This window comes from Cinclus cinclus, chromosome 3, assembly GCF_963662255.1.
Source record: "Cinclus cinclus chromosome 3, bCinCin1.1, whole genome shotgun sequence".
Taxonomy (NCBI): Eukaryota; Metazoa; Chordata; class Aves; order Passeriformes; family Cinclidae; genus Cinclus; species Cinclus cinclus.
In genome coordinates this window covers 19968656-19990256 of record NC_085048.1, presented here as the reverse complement: position 1 = coordinate 19990256, position 21601 = coordinate 19968656, and the positions used below count along the sequence as shown (strand labels likewise).

Sequence of the window (21601 nt, the reverse complement as noted above, 5' to 3'; positions counted from 1 at the left end):
AATTAATCTACCAGTCTTTATTTTAAAAGAAAAATAACAATTTCAAAATATTTAATTTACTCTTTAGATCTGTTTTAATACTTTGGTCCTCTATTTCCTTACTTTTGAAGGTTACTGTGTGCTTTTGAATTCATAAAATAATGTATAACTTTCTAAATCTTGTTGTAGCCAAAACCTTGCAGTGTAGATAGCTCAAATTTCCACGAGAAAGGTCAGTGCAATATAAGAATGCATCATTTTACTAAAGGAGATGACACTGAAAAGTATCACAGAAACAATTTTTCCCTTAGAAGTGTAATGCTAAAATTTAGAGTACATTATAAATTATCACTTAAGAAAACTGTTATCAAATTAGTTACCATCTATATTATTATAAAAGTACATGATATCATAACTAATTGCATTCCTTTTCACCTTCATAAAAAGTAATTTCTTCTGAAACACCTCACTTGCTATACTCACCTCTTGCATTATGAGTAAGAGCTGACATATATGGAGATGGGAAACACTAAGAATCCAATGCAATTCAGGACTGGCAACAAACGTGATGCTGTATGCTCCTGTGAACTGCAGCCTTCTCTGCATATAATGCTATAAACCACAGGACCTTGTGACAAAATTACTCTGATCTACAAATTGTAGTGAATTGGAGTTTATAAATAAATAATTTATAATAAACTGTCATGAAGGAGCCGTTCCTAAGCTACATGTAACATTTTGATTTCTTAGTCTACTAAAATGGAGGGAAAGAAAAGAGCATTCCAGTTTATTCATTTGAATTCAAGAAAGGAAAAGAGTAAATTTAAATTTCTGTTAAGTTACTTAGCAAATATAATTTACACTAGTTATTTGAAAATTAATCTATTATATATTGAAGCTACTCTCTTAAATCAAATAATTTATCTACCGCTGAAAACTAATTTTGGACTTTTGTGGTATGAATATAAGCTATACTAGCTATTCCTAAGTGACAGTATTTGTAAACAGACCCTCAAATGAGTGAGATCAAAATCTCAGACTCAAATAAAAATACATTTATCATGTATACAATGTATAACAGGAACACTCAACAATCATATTTTTTCAATTTCTTACCTTTAAGTAAAACATTATGGCAAAGATAATCCCAAAATAGCCAAAAACCAGGCCAGATGCTAGATAACAAAGCCACAAGTTGCCATCAAAGAAAAGATCAGTTTCATGTCCTGCTGCCAGAAAGAGTTGGAAACCTCAGAGGGGCTTGAACTCTCCTCCAAGGGAAGGTGAAGCTCCTGTCATTCATATCAATGGGAGCCCATCATCTTCCCAGCTGGAGGATATTAATACTTCTCACTGATATGTAGCATCTTCTCACTGTGATGAGAAGCCCAATTTAAAAAAAACCCACACATTCTTAAGTCTGTGCATTATTTCCTCTACATTGTGTTATCATGAGGAAGCCTGGCTAAGAACTGAGACAGATACATAGTCTTTTCAAGACATTGGTTGTACTTTTCCATTTCCTTTTCTAGCATTAAAAAGGCCCAGATTCTTCTTGTAGCTTCAGCTATGCAGGATTTGAACTGCTGCAAGATCAAGGGAAGTGAATCAAAGGATAAAAGCAAGAATTGTCCTCCTTTCTGCTCATCAGGGAAGATAATTGTTATCAAACTATAAAACTAAAGAATATATTGGTTCATTTAAGTGAATTCTGCCGTTGCACAGAGGATAAAGGTGGCCTTATACTGATGCTCTTTGGAAAGAATTCTACTTTGCATGAATGAAGCAAAACTGTTGTCTTTTATCTTCCTTGTCTCTCCTTAGATAAATTTGAGAGAATAAGAGTGTTTATGCTCTGTAGCTTTATATCCCAATGACTTATTAAGTCATAAACCAATAAGAATGTGGAAGTGGAATATCTTCTGGAAGTGGAAGATCCTCTGGGGTTTTTTCCTTGCTCCCCAATTTTTAGAGTATAAGAAATAAAAGGTGTAGTAACTACTTGAGATTCTTTCACTACTGTCTGCTATTCAAGGGGGGCGGGGGAAAAAGAGGTTAAAAAGTAACCTCCCACTTGTGGCGATTGAAGCTATTTGTTCAGTGTTATTTTTATAGGCTACTTGTGAAACTAGAAGGCAGGCATGAAAGCTGAGAAGTTTGTTCTGGAATGGAATAATACAGTCACATACTTCTGTATTCCTGCAGCTGCATGAGCACTAAACCCACTACATGAGAGTGAAATGGTTTGGACAAAGATTCCTTTAAGGGTTTCTTGGTTATCTGCCTCGTTAATAATATTGTGTCTGTTGGCTGTGAAAAGTCACCATCTTATCCAGTTGCGAAACTAGGAGAATTGCTGGAGACTTTGGTGATATTTTATGATATGCAATTTGCATAACATTGCTAAGGCATTTAAATGTTTAACAATACAAGCCGTACCATCAAAAAGCAAAGAAACACAGAAAACTTATTCAGTTGACCTCCAATGCATTAAAATAAATTTCATTAAGGAAATCAACATTTTTTTTTAAAAATTGCATGTTAAGGGAAATTAGATTCCAGACAAATCTAAACAATTAATTTATGTTCTCACAACACCTTAGAGATTACTGAAAATACAGCACCACCTAAATTAAAGGAGAAAGATAATAAAAATAGTTTTGAATTGTTTTTCTCAGTACTGACCTGCTGCCCCTCCAGGATAAAACAGAGGAGTTGTTTCTTCTGAAAGGCAGCACTCCACAGGCTGAACACTGCTCAAACAGCCTGTCAGCTTCCAAGATGAAATATGTATCAGAGACACCTTAATTGACCACTATACTAGAGTGGTGTTCAATTTCTCCCTAAAACTGTGTCTTAGTTTTAAGCTTTCCTAACTGCTTTCAATGTCATCATCAAGATTTAACCTTTGCATTTTCTAGAATAAACTCTGAAATGCAACAGCTTTTGTGTTCAGAATGAGATCAGGTCTATCTGACAACACTAAGATGCTCTTCTTTCTTCTGATGTAACAAATTTACTTTTTAAATAGATTATTTAAGATGGAAGATGCAAAATGGAGAGTGGTGGAAAAATTTTGCATGGAGGAGAAGCTTTGAAGGACCCAAGATGGGGAGCTATAGATAGAAAGCTCTGGCATATACTTTAGCTCTTTCTACTATTTGTGCAGACTCTGAATCTCTAAACTACTGATTTTTGTCCTGTTGGATTTATGCATTTGGTCATATTTTTGACATGTTCCTCTCTTGCCAATTTATCTACGCATAGTGGTTGCAGCATCTCCTGAAGATAACAGACACTGATTCCCCTTGTGACATAAAAGCCTTCATCTATGGTATACCTCATGTATTTCTGCTAACTGCTGGTGTAAACTACATTTACTATCAAAAGTAGAAAATCCTTTTACAACGTAAGAATATATGCTTAGAAAGCACAAAAAATTTAGAGGGCTTAAGGCCAATGCCATTTTGGAAGTTATTTGCTGTTCATTTTCAAAACTGGTAAGGACAGAGAAACGTGACAAATATGGAATGAAAATGCATGGAAGATAAGCAAATTTTATGCACAAAAGAAGTATTTAAGAGAGTACAGTGAGGAACAGATAAAAGCAAAGTGAGACCAAATATATATGCATGCGTGGAAACACTGATTGAGAAATCTAACTGCAGTGATTTCCATCTTCTCATCATAACTGAGCGTGCACTAAATGAATAAACTGCTACTTGACATTTTCTAAATAAATATCATGGGAAGAGTACTTATTTTACTTTAATGAATCATTCTGGCCTCTCCAACAGCAAGTAGTTGTGATGAACTATAATTTGTTCCAGGAAATATAGTTCTATAATGGAGATATATATGGACTGAAATATGAGTTGTGTTCTCCGAGTCTACTTTAAAAGAGATTCTGATTCATCCTAGCCCACTTCTACTTATATTTGATCATAGCTGTTGACATACTGTATCTGCCATGCTGAGAGCTATTTCTCTACTAGAGGTAAGAAAGCCATATGGTTCGTGGATGACTATGAATTTTTGCAAGGCAAACTGAACTAATATGTGTATAAATTTTTTTTCTGTAGCTATTCAAACAAAGCTACCCATTTAGCAAACAGGACATTTTCAATTCATTGGGATATTCTGGCCCATGTAATACATTTCTAAGAATTGAAAGTCTTTTTAAAATACAATCACAATTGATGGGCTAACACTAACTTTCTGCATTAATGTTCCTCTCATTCACCATGCATGGTTAGATATAAACAAATTCACTGTACCAATTAAGTGAAGCAGCAAATAAGACATGTCTTGTTCATGGAGTAGAACCAAAGCAGCTGTTTTTGTTTGACTGACGCAGATTCAAAAGGCCCCCAATGGTATACCTCATAAAAAATCAGCAGGTTATTTGAGGGGTTATGTTCTTTTTATTACTAAAGCTTCTCATAGGATTATCTTAGTTATACAAAGAAATTGCTTTGACTATGTGTAATTACAAACAGGGAAAAAAAGTTCTTGCCAAAGACAGGCGTAAAATAACATTTTACCATCCTTGTTAAGGCACAAAAAAACCCATGCCAGTAATTGTTCCAAAGTCCACGGTTTAGCCAGGCAAAGCTCACAATCAAGCTGAAATTCAGCCATCCCAACTGCATCTACAAATATTTCTATCAGAACATTTGCTTAAAAAAACCCGTTCATAACTGTGAGATGATAAGTGGACCAGGACAGGCAATGTTCATAGGAGCTTGCAGAGCCCTCTGGGCAGAATGCTGCTTGATGCTCAGACACAGTGGAAATTGGGCATGCAAGCTTTCCTCAGGATCAGGTATGAATCCCTCTATTCAGGGATATGTTTCTTCTATCACACATACCAATTACTATTTAAATAACTTGTTCCATGTCTTGGAATTAATTTAGAATATAACTTTAGTTTGCCACAATGGACTTTGAAATTTCTGCCTTGCTTTGGTAATTTTTGTTTCAACAGTTTGGCATTGCCAACAGTATCACTATTTGTGGGATCTTTCCATACACAAATGTGAAATCCCAATCCCAATCCCATTAAGTCATTATGGCTATTACCATTGATTCAGCAAGTCTTGCATTTTACTGTGGTTTTGTGCGTTACATAGAAAAAACACATTCTCCTCAACACCTCTGTCAACAGCAGTCTATGTTTGCTGATTGTTAAATGCTTGTTTAAAGCATTTATAACTTCGCTCTAAGTATAATTTCAATTTGCACCATGAATTTAAACTCATTTCATTTTTTAACTCATTTCACTCAGAGTGATTGGAAATTCTAAAAAGTTACTAGAGGCATGCCCTATACTGTTCTAGTGCAAACTAGACATATGACTAAGTAAATGCAAATAGCACTTTACAATACTAAAATGAGAAGTCAAAAAAATATGTAAAATAAAATCAACACATTTATTTGACAGTCCTAGATTTTGGTTCATGTGTAACTGAACAATGGCATAATATGTGCATTCTTTAACTTAGGAATATTATGTCAGATCACAGGGTCTGCCTCAAGCACTCAGAATTAAATCTTCAATGTATAACATAATTCATAAAACTATTAAACACTGAATCCATTTTAACCACGTAACGCACATTTTTAAAAGCATGCAAAATGATGGGGAAAGAATCTTTGAAACATAACTTATATGATCTGCTTAGCACTGTAAAAATAGCTACACACAGTAAAATTAAAACTTGTAGTTCTGAAAGAAGGTGTTTTGTGCAAACCATCTGGAAATGATTTGAAAGTCTTGTTATGTTGCTGAAAGCACAGAAATATAAAGCTTCTACTATTCCTATTGTCTTCCAGATACAACACAAAGACAGAAATGCAATGAATTAGAGCTGTGAACATCTGATACCTCAAATACACGTGCACTATAAAATATTACCATCCATTCTCTGCTCTACTCCCAAGCTGCTTTTTAAAACATCCCTCAGTATGGGTCCTTTGACACATGTCAGAGTAGAAAATATTCAGTTACTAAGACCCCACATGAGATTTCTTCATCATCTGTACTTGGATCTGCACTCGGTCACACTGAGGTGGCCATTCTCGCAGGATGCCCGCTTGCAGAAATGGCTAGAGGTACCCAGTGTTTCAAATTTTGTTAGTGCTCAGCTTGTGTTGCTACTGTGAAGCGGAGAGAAATAGTTACAAAACACTCCAGCGCTAAGAAGGGCATTTGCTTTCACAGCTGCGATCTTGGGCTCACACCACCTAAAGGTGACGGGAGCACTTGGTCCTCTTCGCAGGGCCTTAATTTGGAAGAGATTCAAGTATCACCTGCTTCTAAGGCACTTTAAGCCTGTGTAAGAATGTGCCGTAACGAAGCAAAATCGGAAACAAACAACAGTAGGTTGGTTTTTCTTGTTTGGTTTCCTTTTTTTCTTGTTTGGTTTCCTTTTTTTTTTTTGGTTTTTTTGTTGGTTTTTTTTTTTTTTTTATTACAACCCTTTATGTTTGAGGGAAGTTGAGGCCGAAGCACTTACACACAGATTTATGGCTAAACGCCAAGCTGCACGGCACCGGAACCGCTGTTAGAACTGGGACACCAGCAGCGGCAGGAATTGGGTTACGAAGGCGACAGAAAGCGGGGCTGCAAAAGAAAGCCCCTTTTCGGCACCTCCCGCCGGCTGGAAGGGTCTCCCCGCTTCCTTCTCCCGGACCGACCCGCACCGACCCCGTAGCAGCGGCGACCCGCAGCGAGGACCGCCCGCCCCGACGGTGGCGGCCGCCGGGCTGTTTGCCGGCTCCGCTCCGGGACGGGAGGCGGGCTGGGGCGCGCTGCGCTCTCATTATGACGCTGGGTATTTATTTTATTTCTCCTGCAGACGATGTTTCAAACGACCGCGGAGGCGCTCAGCCTACCCGCCCGCGAACGCCGCCCTCTGCGCGGCTAGAGCCGGCCGCGATCGCCCCGGTGACCGAGGGCAGCGCAGCAGACGCGCCCGGCGCCCACCCCCGCGGACTCTCCGGCCGCGCCGAGCCCTGCGCACCCGCGGCGTGGCAGACGCGGGGAGCGCAGAGCCGGCGCGGGGAACGTGCGGGACTCACCTGCCGCCCGCCCCTCCTCGGTTGCCAGGCTGCCGCCCCACCGCCCCTGGGGGCCGGGCCGACCCTCCCGAGGACAGGGAGAAGCCTGGCGGAGCAGCGCGGCCCCTCCGACGTACCCGCACCCTCACCGGCGCGGCACAGCGGCCGGGAAGGGAAAGCGGGGAGCGGTGGAGGCGGCGGTGCGCCGCCAGCCCCGGCACCCCGGCACCCCGGCCCCTCCTCGCGGGGGAGCCCCAGAATCACGCGCTGCCAAAATTTAAATCGCCCCGGCACTGCGGCTCCGAGCGCGGCGTCCCCCTCCTCGCCGCTCCCTCCGGCCAGACCGGCCACACGGGAGGGTACCAGACCGCGGCCGCCCCGCTCAGGCACCGGGCGCTCCGCCGCGCAGCCGTCCTGCCCGGGCTGTACCGAGGCGAGACCCCCCGCCACGGCGACTCCGCGCCGGGGCCAGCGCGACTCCGCGACGCCCCGGCGATGGGGGATGACACCACAACCGACGGCGCGGCCGGCGGGCGAGCCCTCGCCCCGCCGCCCAGGAGCCCGTCCCCGACGGTGCGGTCCCCGCGGCAGCGGCGCCCGCCCGTTCCCTTCGCCGCTAGCTGCGGAGGCGCCCCGCGAGCAGCCCGGCGCGCCTGCCGCCCCGACGGCGGTCCCTTCTGTCTCCCCCCTCTCCCTTACCTCCCCTGCCTCCCGTCCCTCCCTACCTTTTTCAGCGCTGACATTCTAGTGCATTATTAACGCGGCGGGTGCGGGCTGCGGCGGGTCAGGATTAAGGAGACGCCGGGAGCGGGAGCAGCGGCGCGCGCCCAGCGTCCCCCGGCGTCGCTCACCCGCCGGGGCCGCCGCGCGCCGCTCCCCTCGCGCCCCGCGCGCACCCCCGCCCTCGCTCCCGCGCGCGCGGCAGGGGCGCCCCCGCCGGCTCTGCGCAGCCGCGCGCCCCCTGCCGGAGCCCGCGGGAATCGCGCCCGTGCGGCGGGGCGGGAGGGGGCGGGGCCGGCTGAAGGGCGAGCGCGCCCTGCCGCGGCCTCCGCCAATGGTGGAGCTCAGCGCCGTGACCGACAGGGGCGGCGGCCAACAGGAAGGAGAGCGGGCGCCGGGCCGGGAGGGCCGTCTCGGAGCGGCCGCGGGGCCATGGCCGGGAGCCGGAGGAATGGTGAGGTCGCGCTGTCAGGGGCGGGGGCGGTGGGTCCCGCCGTGCTGCTCCCGGGGCTGGTGACGGAGGGAGCCGGCGGTGGTGACGGCCCTGGGCGCGGCTGCCCTCAGCCGAGGTGTGTTCCGGCCCGGGCGCACCGCGTTGCCGCGGGGCTTGCTCGCTCGGCTCCTCGGCGCCCTTCCCGCGGGGGAAGTGGTGAGGAGCTGGGCGAGCCCCGCTGCGGGGGAGGCGGGTGGACAAAAGCGGCCTCGGCGGAGCCTGCCCGCCGCACGGGCGGGGCTCTGGGTGCGCGGAGCCTGCGGGGCCGAGCCCTCCCGGCCTCCCGTTCAGCGCCTCTGGCTCGGAGGGGCCGGGGCGGGCTCTACTGCCCCGTATTCCCGCCTGGGGGTGGGGAGAGAGTAAATTTACTTCTCTAATCATAGAGTATTTTAAGATGAAACCTTGTTTCTTCAGTATGCACATAACACGCGTATTTGCTTGCTAGTGACCATCTGTTTCGGCTTATTTAAAGTGAGTCAGATCACTTCTGAAATAACTGTGGTACTGTGCTTGCAAAGAATAAAATAAAAGCCGCCTGCTATCCAAGCACAGCTTCAGTCAGTTCCGTTTATCTAAATGTTTCATAAGACACGGCATTAGAAAATGCAATAATCAAAATGCTGGCGTTTCATAGGTAATAACTCGTTCTTAAGGAGTGTCACGTAGAGCTGAGCTGTGGTAGAGCTGAATGCTTGCATCCCGTGCCTGGCTTTTGCGTTTTCAGACAGTTCCAGCATCCTGAAACTGGAATACTTCATGGAAGGATAACGATTTGAGAGTGAAACTGATCAGCAAGAGTTATTGTTTTAGCTGTTTGCTGGTGGATTGCGACTAGAGATCGTTTGAAGGAGAAGAACATACACAGTAGTGTTCTCTGTGGTTTAGATGCAGATTAGTTATGTAGAAGAGAGGAGTAGATGTTTTACTTCTGCGTTTTGGGGATGTGAATTATATATTGATGTTTTTCTGGAAGAGAGTGAATTAGGAACAGCGAGCTCATGCACTTGTGAATGAATGCATAGCTCTACAGCTGAGAATGGGGGAACTGAATCCCAAAGCTCTCAAATTGTTTAAAACTGAACATCAAATAAAGAGTTACTTGTTTTGGTAGTGTGTCAGAGAAAGCTAAAACGATCGTGCTGAGTGTCTGACTTCACTGTGTAAAGTTAGAAGTCACTCATGTTTTATTCAGCCACTCTAAGGAGCGATGATTTAAGATTGGGAAGAAAATACAGTGAGAAATACAAGGATGTCACATGCTCTCCTGGGAGGAAATAACAAAACTGGAAGAGTTTAGAACCTCATCTAATCTGCAGCCCATAGCATACATGAATGCTGTTGACTTTCTACTGTGAAACTATATATATTTTTGAAAAGATAAATATCCTGTAAAAGAGCTGAGAAAGAATGTTTAGCTGCTTCTCTTTAAGGTTAGCTTTGCTCTTTTTTTGTAAGAGTATGTTGAAGACATATTTTTGTCTGCATTACAAGTGAACAGTGAAGCTTTTTATTTTGTCTGGAACTGGGCCGTGATACAGAATAAGTGGCATGGTCAACAGTTTGTAGGTCATGGGTGTAATTAGCGGCGAAGAGAATCTAAATAGTGAAAATCGAGTGGAGCAGGTAAGTGAAATGCACTTGACTCTGCCGTGAAAGGGTGCAACAGAAGTAGCTGAGAAAGTGTGGGGGTTTTTTTTCTTTTTTTGTGGGGCTTTTTGGTTTTTATTTGCTCTTGTACCAGTGATTCTTGACAGGGCTAGAGGTACTACCACTGTCATCAACAGTGTATTACCAACAATGTATTGATCCTGTCTGGGACAGCTGAACTCCTAATTTGTTGCTGTTAAACATTAACAATTGCATCTTGAAAGCTTTGGCCATCATTCTTGAAAGTTTGTGCCACCCCAGACTAACACTGTTGTATAGGGTTGTGTAAGGACTGATGTTCCAGCTGCTGAAGGGCAGAGTTAAGGTATTGATGCAGGTGTAGTGTACATTATTGACTATAATTGCTAGTAAAAAGTGATAGAAAAGTTGTGCTGTACAAGGAATGATCTAGTGGGACATCAGGAGACTTCTATTGGAGAGATTAAGATAGAAAGCAAATGTTCACACTTGATAGACATCAGTGACAAATGGTTTTAAATAGCAAATGTTGCTTCATGGAGTGCTACTTTCATCTCTCAGGTGACTTGGGGCAGGATTATAATGGGCGTTGAAATGAGAAGGCAGTTCCTTTGTTTTGGGGTTTTTTTTTTTTAAATGCCCATACCACATAATAAACATAAATTCTTCCAGAAAAGCACACCATTTCTTTTTCTAGTTTCAGAGAAGCATTGATTGTTAGAGGTCTTGAGGTTATTCAAATCCTCTTTTGTTTTTCAAACTCAACATAATTTTTTGGCAAATACTTTGATGTGTTACTGGGGGCAATAAAAAGCAGATGCCTCTTTTTTAAGTGCATGTGCTTTCTTTCATCATATATGTTTATCATTAAGGGAAATACTAATTGCAAATGGAGTTTGATGCCTGCATTGTTTTTTTTCTTCTGTGAGAAGTATCTTGCTCCCCTCAAATGTGACAAAAAATTTATTACAGCTTGCCAATATGTAAATTCTATTTGGATTGTAGTTGGCTAAATTACAGATAGCTGGAGTTTTTGTGATTAAATGTAGAAGTTGCACTCGAGTAGGTGTACTTGACTCTGCCATTGAAACATTTTATGGAAGGGGAAAAAAAAAGGTTTTGTTGCTTACCTGGGTGTTGTGCCTGGATGAGAAATGTAGTCAAGGAGAAAGACAACAAGGTAGTGAAAGAAGCAGAAATGATACAATGGCATTCTTTTTAGAAGGTCTGCAAGTGGAGCACATGCTCACAGAGCCTGACATGATGAGGTCTTTAGAATTCTGTGTTTTGTGAGGGTGGCTGTTTGGGGTTTGGGATTTTGTTTGTTTGGTTTGGTTTTTTGAGGGTTTTTTTTTTTTTTTTTTTTTTTTTTTTTGGGGAGATGGAGTGTGTTTGTTAGTGTAGGGTTGATTTGTTCTTAGGAGGTTGGAGCAATTCTTATGTACTTTGCATTGAGATAGGATGGTCCATAAGTGGTAGGTGGGACTGTTTAAACATGCTAGGACACATTTAGGAGCAGGTGTATGAACCTGTGCTACTTTGTAAAAGTGGTGGTGGTGGTGGTGTGTGCCATTAAGGTGTTTGTAGTTGCCTTTTTAAACATTCAGTGTGTCGTGCCTTTCACTCAACACTAGGTTTGCTCTTGTTTGTTGTAAAATAGATTTCTGGAATCTGTTACCTCAGAGCAAAGCTGCTCCCATACTCACCTGCTACTGGAAAGAGGGAAAGAATCAGAAAAGTAAGAAAACTCACTTGGTTGAAATAAAGACAGTTTAATAGGTAAACCAAAATCCACACAAGCAAAGCAAAAGGAGGAATTCATTTACCACTTCCCATGGGTTGGCAGGTGTTTGGCTTTCCCCAGAAAAGCAGTGCTCCAGTACTTGTAATGGTGACTTGGGAAGGCAGACACCATCAATCTGAGAATTCCCCCATTTCTTCTTTCCCCCAGCTTTATATGCTGAGCATGTCAGCATATGGTTTGGGATATCCCTTGAGTCACATGTTCCAGATGTGTCCCCCTGGCCAGTTCCTTGCGTAATTCTAGCCTTCTTCACCTGTGGGGCAGGGAACAGAAAGGGCTGTAAGACTGCTCAGTAATAATGAAAACATTCTTTTATTATCAACCCTGTTTTCAGAACAAATCCAAAACACAGCCCCATACCAGCTGCTATAAAGAAAATTAACTCCATCCCTGCTAAAACCAGCACAAATTGTTATGGCAATACGTGATTTCTTATGTTTTCAGTTGTGTTTAGTTCAAAAGGTTGAAAACTGTTCTCAACAAGTTTGGATTTCTATGGGTTGCCTAATGACTTAAATTAAAACTCCATATATCTCTAGAAAGAAAAGAAAAATTTGGCTGCATTGGAACTTCATGAACTTTTTGTGATGTCTGTGTAATATTGATTTCTGTTATATGTATAGGTAGGGACGCTTGAGGAAGTGGCTTGATATTGTTATAATCAAATACTGAAATCACTGCCAAGGGTGATATATTTACTCTTTGAAGAAAACTATGTAGAAATTCAGTTAAATTTATATTTTTTATAATATGATCTTATGAAGATTCCTTTTGAATAACACTTAATGCACAGTCTTGTTGGACTTTTGTTTGTGTTCAGTTATACTACACCTGCCAGTTTCATGGTTTGGTTTTTAAATACTGCTATATTGACCTTTTAGCTTGCTTTTTCTCTTCATGTGAAACTGTCTGTTTCAAATTTGCAAATATTTTCTCTTCAATAATCTGAGCTCAGAATGAGTTGTCGGCTTATTAGTGTTTTGCTCTTCGATTTTTACTCTTTTCAGCTAGTTTGATGTCTGTTTCCCATATCACTGCTATAATTTACCGTAACATTTAACTTTAGCCCATGCATGGCAGAGTTCGATCTTCACTTTTAGCCATAGGCTCTGCATCCAGATTTAGGTTGAAGTAAGATTTAAACTTTCTGAAACTTTATACCTGTGTTGGCAGCAGATTTGTCCTAGTGAACAGTGCACAGCCTTCCCCCTTCCCTTGCCCAAATCTGTCCAGAAGAAAGAGGAAATAGGTCTCATAGAATTACAGAATACACCTGAGTTGGAAGGGAGCACCAGAATCATTGGAGTCCAGTTCCTGACCGTGCACAGCACCATCTCCAAGAATCTCACCATCTGCCCAAGAGCACTGTCCAAATGATTCTTGAGTTCTGTAGGCTTGGTGCTGTGACCACTGCCCTGGGGAGCCTGTTCCAGTGCCCAGCCACCCTCTGGGTGAAGAACCTTTTCCTGATATCCAGCTAAACCTCCCTTGACACAACTTCAGGCCATTCCCTCAGGTCCTGTCACTGTCACCGTCACCACAGAGAAGAGTTCAGGGTCTGTCCCTCCTCTTCCCCTCACCAGAAGCTGGAACTGCAGTGAGGTCTCCCCTCAGTCTCCTCCAGGCTGAACAGACCAAGTGACCTTAGCTGCTCCTCACACAGCTTCCCCTCAAGACCCTTCACCATCTTTATATATATATATATATATATATATATATATATATATATATATATATATATAGCTGTCTTGTACTGCTTTCTTGTATCATAGCAGTCAAAACTGCACGGGATTTGAGATGGGGCTGCAGCAGCTCAGGGTGGGATAATCCCCTCCCTTGCCCAGCTGTGCCCGGTGCCCTCCAGAATACAGTGGGCCCTCCTGGCTGCCAGGACACTGGTGGCATTCTTGTGCAACTGTAGTTTAAAGTTGTCTCAACTCAGTGGCCAGAATTATGATTTTTAATAATAACAATATTCACCAAAGTTGAGCTTTAGTAAGGGTGTATGGGTTATCTTTGGATGTTTTCACTGAGGTCTGATTGTGCCAAGTAAGAAAAAGATAATTGTGCAGTATGAGAAACATATTTTAAAATTTTGCAGAAGCTAGTATGCACAAATTGAAACTATAGTGAAGATGCTCTCTTTTCCCTGGACTACAGTAGTAATAGACATTTTTCAGGGTTTCAGTACAAGGCAGACGGGGTTCTCATGAACAGTGGAACAGAATCCTGGTGTTCTCATTGTGGTGATGTAGCTTCATATCATATTTGTCATGTCAAGTTTATTAGATATCTGGGAGCTTGTGGCTGCAATTAAAGTGGCCTGCTGACAGATCCCTGAAACCTTTGTTGAGACAAGATGGCACGATCTATTAGTCAGATTGTTGTTGAGCTATACAGTCATGTAGAATTTGCTGATAGATGTTACACCAGTCTTACTGATTTGAAACTGCAGTGTGACAGAGGCTGTGCTTGGTCTAGCTGAATAAGTTTATTTAAAGTTAAGAAGAGAAAATAAATGTTGGGGTGTTTTAGCAATAAGTTACTGTTTTGTATCTTCAAGTGCTATGAACTGTGTTGGTCAGGTCAGTCTCTCTTTGTAATAGCTCTCCCTTTGTAATAACTGCTTAATTGAGGTGAATACATAGATATGGGGTGTTTAATCACTATATTCTTTTTCTTTCCTACCTTTCAATCCTACTAATATGTGCTATATGCTTAAATAACTGCAGCTGTTCAAAAGTTGTCTCACAGACAGGAGAATTCTGTATTAGTGAGTTTTAGATTAAAAAGTGGTTTTCCATGTGCTATAAAAAGTAATGCTAAATAAAAAGATTAATGGAGACATATTTTCTCAACTACTACCTTTTAGCACAAAACTGGATTGTTTTTTTCCACTGGGGTTCTCAAACCTGTAATAAAGAATAAGACAGGTGTAAAATTAGGGTGAATAGCGTCTGATTTTTTTGTCTAATGGAATGTTGAGGACTAATAGATGCTGTTTTCAGTGAGAATAATGTCAGTGGTCTTGAGACAAACCTTGATATTGTGAAGTTACTTTTACACTCTCGATATAAAATGATAGCGTCTGCATTTCTTGTGCAGCTCCCTGTGACATTTGGTTAACAACCAGACTGAGATGCAGCTGATACCTGGTAGCTGGAGCACAGTATTCATGTGACTTGGATACAACTAAATCCTTCCATTACTTCATTCCCAAATAGTACATGTGGGTTCTTTTCACCATTAAATACGTAATAATATCTTTAGCAGTTAAAACTATGTGTTAGGTGTAATGTCAGTGAGACCAAATGCAAACTTGCAAAGAGAACCATTCCCACCTTTTGTAGACATCCTGTGAAGAACTGTACAATTTTTTCCCTTTAAGATGTCACTAAAGTTTTGTGAGTCTTGTAGAACTAAAAGATTGTCTAAGGAGCTAATCAAGTTTAAAATAATAAATTTGTGATGTCAGCATTTCACCATGGTATTTCTACTCAGTCACGGTTTTAGAATTTTGTAGTTCAAAAAACAAAGCCAACAAAACATCACAACAACCAAGCAGCTCACCATAACTTGTGAGAGAAATGGGTTGAACAGCCTTTATTCAGAAAAAGTGCTCTCTTGATGAAGGCAGATAGTTAAAAGTTAGGTGCATGAGGCTGAGATGCTGCTTTCCAGGCCTAAAGATTACTTCAGAATCAAAGTTTCTCACCTTTAGGGAGATCTGCAATGGGAAAGATATTCGTATATAATGTAGGATTCCTTTACCTAGTAGGGAGAGGAAGAAAAAGCCCCAATGCTGAAAACAGTCAAGTTTTTCAAATCTAAATAGCAAACATGGTTTGTGTGTATGTGTCTTATGCCAAAGGCAATTAGGCCCTGGAAAAAAAACCAATATGAGCTGTGGAGTTCCTCTAGAGTCTTTTGAAGTATTTTAAAAGTATTGAGATACAAGTTTTTGGGTCTCCATGTAGGTAGGTGTGTAAAGCTACTTCTCCCAGTCATTCAGACAATATGGAGTGGTACATTTTCTGGCCCTAAGATGCTAGTGAATTCTATCCTGAAATATGAAGCTGAAAATTTACTTGGTGTCTTCCTCAAGAAAACATGCAATAAAATAGCAGTGATGTTAGGAAGGAAGGACTGTAAATTCATAGATAGATGCGATTGAGTCTGAGGTATGACAACTGAGGATGTAGTTGATGATCTGCAGAATGGCCTCCTGTTTGACTAAATACAAGATCTTGTAAGTTGTTAGCTTCTGTGTTTGTGTGCAAGTGCCTCTTGAAAGAGATAGTCAGCTTCAGCCTGAATTTTCTGCTGCAGATCTTGCAGCCCTTTCTTTTTTATCCTTTTTTTTTATCCTTTAGCTACTGTTCTAAGAGCCTGTTACCATAGCTTTGCCTGCAGGATGAGGACTGCTTGCAGACTGGGAACACAAAGCAAAATACTGTGCCCATTCCTGTGTATTTAAAACTGTACTTGGATCACAGCTAGGATTCTGCGTATTTCACTATTTTTTCCCCTGGTTGTAAAGATCAGTTTTGTTATTCCCATGATACTGCTACAGTGCTTTGCTTTGGTTTGCATGCACTATCCATGGTGAAATGGAAATACGTCACTCTTGGCAAAACTGACCTTGCTGAAATCAAGAAAATCACATTTTCTGTTTCTTTGTCCTGACTTGAACAAGAGCATCCCACCTTAGATGTTAGATACACCTTTTAGATGATCTGAACTGTCAAGCTACACAGAATGTAATTGCATGTCACTGCATTTTCTCATATCCCTGCGTAGCTTGAATGTTTTTTGGTAAAAATGAGGGGAAGTGGGAAAATGATACCCTGTTCAGGTGCCATTTAATGTTTTATAGTGGTTTATTACTCTCTTTCTTCCTTGATTTTAATCTTTTGGTAGTTGCTGAACTGGTATCCCAAATGTGGGAATCTTCTCTGCAGCTAAGTGATCCCTATTCAGAGGATTTTGGAGTTAATGACTATTAGCTATCCGTTTCCCTCAGGACTAGAATATATTGTACACACACACACACAAGCTTTCTTGACTTAATTCAAGCCTTTGGTCTCTGCCATTTCTAGCAATGGTAGGTGTCTTAGAGCTTTCATCTGGTTCCTTTTTGTTTTGCTTGTGCCATTTTGGCTGTGGGCCTTGATGAGTGGAGGTTTTGTTTTTTTCTGAGGTCAGTATGTGTATATGTGTGCGTGTGGCTTTTGCATGTATTGGTAAGCCTAGGTCAATGTTAATAAATTTAATTATCCTAGGAGGTTCTGTGTATTGATTTCCATTTACTCTAACAGGGGTCTATACTCAGTGCACCGTCATCTCTACTGAGTACATCTTGGGCACCCAGAGGCTCACTGGCAGAATTGGTGACTTGTGTACATGAGGTCTCTGGAGCGGTGTCTAGTTTGAAGGCAAAACAGGATATGCCATCAGGCATCATAACTTCAGACTGAATTTTGCCCTGATGGCTGAAATGCAAACTGAATGCTTTTGTCTTTGTGAGGCTTGCAGAGTCATGACCCAAGAATCACTGTGTTAGGCCAGATAAACACAGAGTGAAGACCTTTGTTCATCAGTTTGTCCAGCTGAGCAAATTCTCTCAGAAAGAATCCACAAGACTCAAACTATGAAACTGTCCTGTATGGTTAAAGGAAAAGTAAGCTTTGTGGAGAATGGTTTAAAGGAATGAACAGCTCCTGGCCTAAAGTTATCATCAGTCTCTCACCTGCTATCTGGTAAGAATAGCAGTCTAGCTAACATTTTCTGTCTGTAGCAGTCTTTTAAAATGCTTTTACACTCTGTTGCTCTGGATCCTGATAAACAGTCATCTCTTTTTCAAGAATCACTCTTTTTCAGGTGGTTCCGTTGAGGATCTCTGGTCAAGAGTGTCCAGCCATGATTAGGGAAGAGATGATTCATGCAATGGGATTGTTATACCCAATTAGGCAAGGCCTTCTGCAGTTTGCTCTACTTGATCATGCTCTGAGCTTTGGGATTAGACTGGGTGATGTCTGGAGGTCCCTTCCAGCTTTAACAGTTCTGTGATTTTTATGATTATGTTGTGAGGTAACTGTCCTGTTGTGACCTTCATAGGAGATGTGGTACTTGTATGATAAAAGAGACTTCAAGGACTTAAATTAATTTGAATATTGGAGAGTAATTCTTCACTAACAGAAATGAACTGAACATTTTAATGAAGCCTTGTCCATATGTTCTGCATGAGGATTATCATTCTGTCTGCTCTTTCCGTCCTTTTCCATTCTGCTGTACTATCTTTCCTTCTGCTGTAGCAGAAATAGCATATTAGCACATCTTGCATATGGGATGGTTTCAGGAGAAGTTCCTGATTCTTCCCTTTTTGGAAAGCTTCTGTTTGTAGGAGACACAAAGAGACCAAGTAGGACAACTTGCAAGCTTCACAGAGTTCAGTGCTCCCAGTGCCACTTTACTTTGCTCTTGCTGCCCAACTTTAACTTAAGTAGGCAGGAGGCAACCAAATGAGAAATGTGGGGGTACTTGCAGTATGGATGACAAGTAGCCAAAGGTATGAGGCAAGTATTCTCCACAGAAATGTTTTTGAGGAAACTCTCGCTGCACAGGAACGTTTCTGATGTTGTTCAGAACTTAATTTGTTTAGTTCTTTTGTTACATACTCTAGTCCTAAGTCATGCGAAGTCCTATTTCCAGCCTCAGAATGTTCATAAATCTGCAGTGCTATTTCAGTGTGTTTGTGGATAGTCTGCTTATGTATGTCATATTAAATTGACACCTTGACTAAATTCATACATAGGTGCCAAAAATGCATTTATTTGAAGGAGGCTCTTTACTGTTCTTGCAAAATTAGTAGTAGAAACATCATGGACGTTCACAATTTGTATCAGTAGCCAGCATGTGTTCTGCATTGTATTTCTTGGAGTTACACTTTGCTTTCTTTATGTGATGTCAAACTGTAGAGACCAGGTGCTTTTTCAGTTTTCTTATGTATTTGTACTTCACTATTTCCAGACATGAGTTGTCAAGAATTAGCCATGGTACTAGTTTGGTACCTATTGCAGCTTGTTCTCATGTCTGAAAATACTGGCTCCTTTTTGTCACTGAGGATTTCCTGGAAAGTCAAGTGTTATGATATTTCTTCAGCTCATTGCACAGTAGGAATATTTTAATATTGCTGCATGTTTTCAGCTGGAAAGGGATTTTTTTTTTCTTTTAAAATTAAATGAAAACCTTAAATCAGATTCAAAAGACCACACAAACCTGTACAGTTCTCCATCAGTTTTGTTGACAGGAAAACATTGTCAAGGAATAACCGTATGATTGCTAAATTGATTATGCTATGGTGAGAGTAAGTCTTACTCCATTTTGAAACTCTATGAGGTAAGATACATTTTTTTGTAGTAGATATTTTTGCTTGAATTTCCTTTATTGCTAATTTTCTGTTAAGAGGTAATTGTGTTTAAGGGTCTGAGCAGTTCTTACCAAATGGACTGATCTCTAATGCTGAATAGTACCAGAGACATCAGTTTAAGGAGCGGTTTTCAACAGAACTGCTCTGCAGCATCAGGCAAGACCATTCTCCTGTGGTTGAGCCAATGCTTGTGGATATCACACATACCCTTTCTTCAAGTAATTGCAGCGATAAAAACCTCTGGAAAGATCTTCCTTTGTCATCTGAAAAATGTTCTGGTAGCTCAGTTCTGAGACTGTTAACTGCAAAGCAGAGTACTGCTTTGGAGCATGTAAAGCTGCTGAGGATGGCAGAATGGGTATTCCTCAGAGCCTAATTTCTTTGTTCACTTATGCTGAGGACTACTTTGTTCAAAAGATTTTGGGCTGCAGGCAGATTTTTATTTTATTTTATTTCTTATTCAGACTAGAATATACTTAGGATTCCAACTAATTCAAAATAAGTCAGTTTTTTGAGCACTCTGGCAATTCTAGGGGTACTAACCAAATCCGCAGATTACACAGATACAAAACTGGGAGGAGCTGTTGGCTCCCTCTAGGGCAGGGAGGCAGTGCAGAGACCTCAACAGATTAGAGGGCTGAGCAGTCACCAACCATAGCAAGTTCAACAAGTGCTGGATCCTGCACCTGGCATGGGGCAACCCTGGCTACAGAGACAGACTGGAGAAAGAGATTCTAGAAAGCAGTGCCAGTGAAAGTGACCTGATAGTCCTGGTCAATGGCAAGCTGAACATGAGCCAGCAGTGCCCTGGCAGCCAGGAGGGCCAACCCTGCTGTGGGGGCATCAGGCACAGCATCACCAGCCAGGCAAGGGAGGGATTGTCCTGCTCTGCTCTGAGCTGGGGCAGCCCCACTCAAATGCTGTCGGCAGTTTTGGACACCACAATATAAGAAAGCTATTAGAGAGTATCCAAAAGAGACCTACAAAGATGGTGAAGGCCTTGAGGGGAAGCTGTGTGAGGAGCAGCTGAGGTTACTGGGTCTGTTCAGCCTGGAGGAGACTGAGGGGAGACCTCACTGCAGTTCCAGCTTCTGGTGAGGGGAAGAGGAGGGACAGACCCTGATGTGGTGACCAGTGAAAGGACCTGAGGGAATGACCTGAAGTTTTGTCTGGGGAGGTTTAGTTGGATGTCAAGAAAAGGTTCTTCACTCAGAGGATGGCTGGGCACTGGAACAATCTCCCCAGGGCACTGGTCACAGCACCAAGCCTGGCAGAGCTCAGGAATAATTTAGACAAAGTTCTTGGGCACATGATGTGACTCCTAAGGATGGTCCTGTGAAGGGACAGGAGTTGGACTCTGTGATCCTTGTGGGTCCCTTACAACTCACCTGATTCTGTGATTATTCATTCACCTGAGGAAGGTGAACATCTGGGATTCATTGATTCCTGCTGTCTTCAGAAGGCTTGAAATACATCACATTTAAAATGAGGATCTTGTAATGTCTAAGTGTCAACACTGCTCACTTCTGTTTTGTTACGATTATTGGAAAGCACTAGTTATCTTAAGAAATGGCTTGTGTCAATGCTGAGATGCTCTGACACAGATATGAAAACTTTGTAGGCAGTAAAGCACTCACTCACTCCACGCCAGGGTCTGCTGAAAACTCCAGCCAAGTGGATGTTGCTTTGGTGAATCACACTGTTCCTGATCTAGATACTTCTTTCTGAGCAAGAGATTTTTATGAAAGATAACCTCCTCAGTGTTCATATCCTCCAAGGTAGGCCTTCTATCAGCTTGCTTTCTCAAGCAAAGGTATTAAAGATGGGGAGAGTTCCCCATGGGAATAGAAGGAATGAATGTGTATCTAAGCAGGTCTCATCTTGCTTTTTGAAATAATGCTATTGTGTGTATGAGTATAGTCCCTCCGTTTTTAAAATGGGAAGGAAAAGGTGATATAATTTGGGGGGGAGATGACTAGGGAAATCAGATTTCAAGATGAGGAGCATAAAATCCATTGTAGTTATGAGGAGGCTTTTATTCTCAGCAGATTTGGAGATGTATCTGTGTATCTAGATTCATCAGTATGCCAATGATCATTTGCTTTGGAAGAATAGTTCGCTCAGTACAAGTGCTTGAATGTTAATCTGTTTACTGGTAGTGGATGTGCTAGAGTTAATTTTCTTCATAACAGCTCCTGTGGTTATGTGTTTTCTGTATTTGTGCTGAAAATAATGTTGATGACTCAGGCATCTTCTTGTCGTTGTTGTTGTTGTTGAGTAGTGCTTACATGGAGTCAAGGTCTTTTCTGTTCCTCACCCCACCCCACCAAGAAGGAGGCTGGGAGTGCACAAGGCATTGGGACAGCACCCCCCAGCTGACCCAAGGGGTATCCCACACCATATGTTGTCATACTCAGCATACAGAGCTGGGAGAAGAAGGAGAAAGTGGGGCACATTTGTCTTCCCAAGTCAACACTGTATGTGATTG

General features: G+C 42.1%; 1 protein-coding gene across 1 annotated transcript in view; it reads left to right on the top strand.

Moving 5' to 3' along the window:
* Positions 1 to 8156: 8156 nt before the first annotated feature.
* Positions 8157 to 21601, top strand: part of ERICH1 (glutamate rich 1) — a 65273-nt gene continuing 51828 nt past the window's right edge. The window contains exon 1 of the mRNA XM_062488530.1: positions 8157 to 8215. Coding sequence (XP_062344514.1) covers positions 8194 to 8215 — 22 coding nt within the window. The 5' untranslated portion in view covers positions 8157 to 8193. The remainder of the gene's footprint in view (positions 8216 to 21601) is intronic.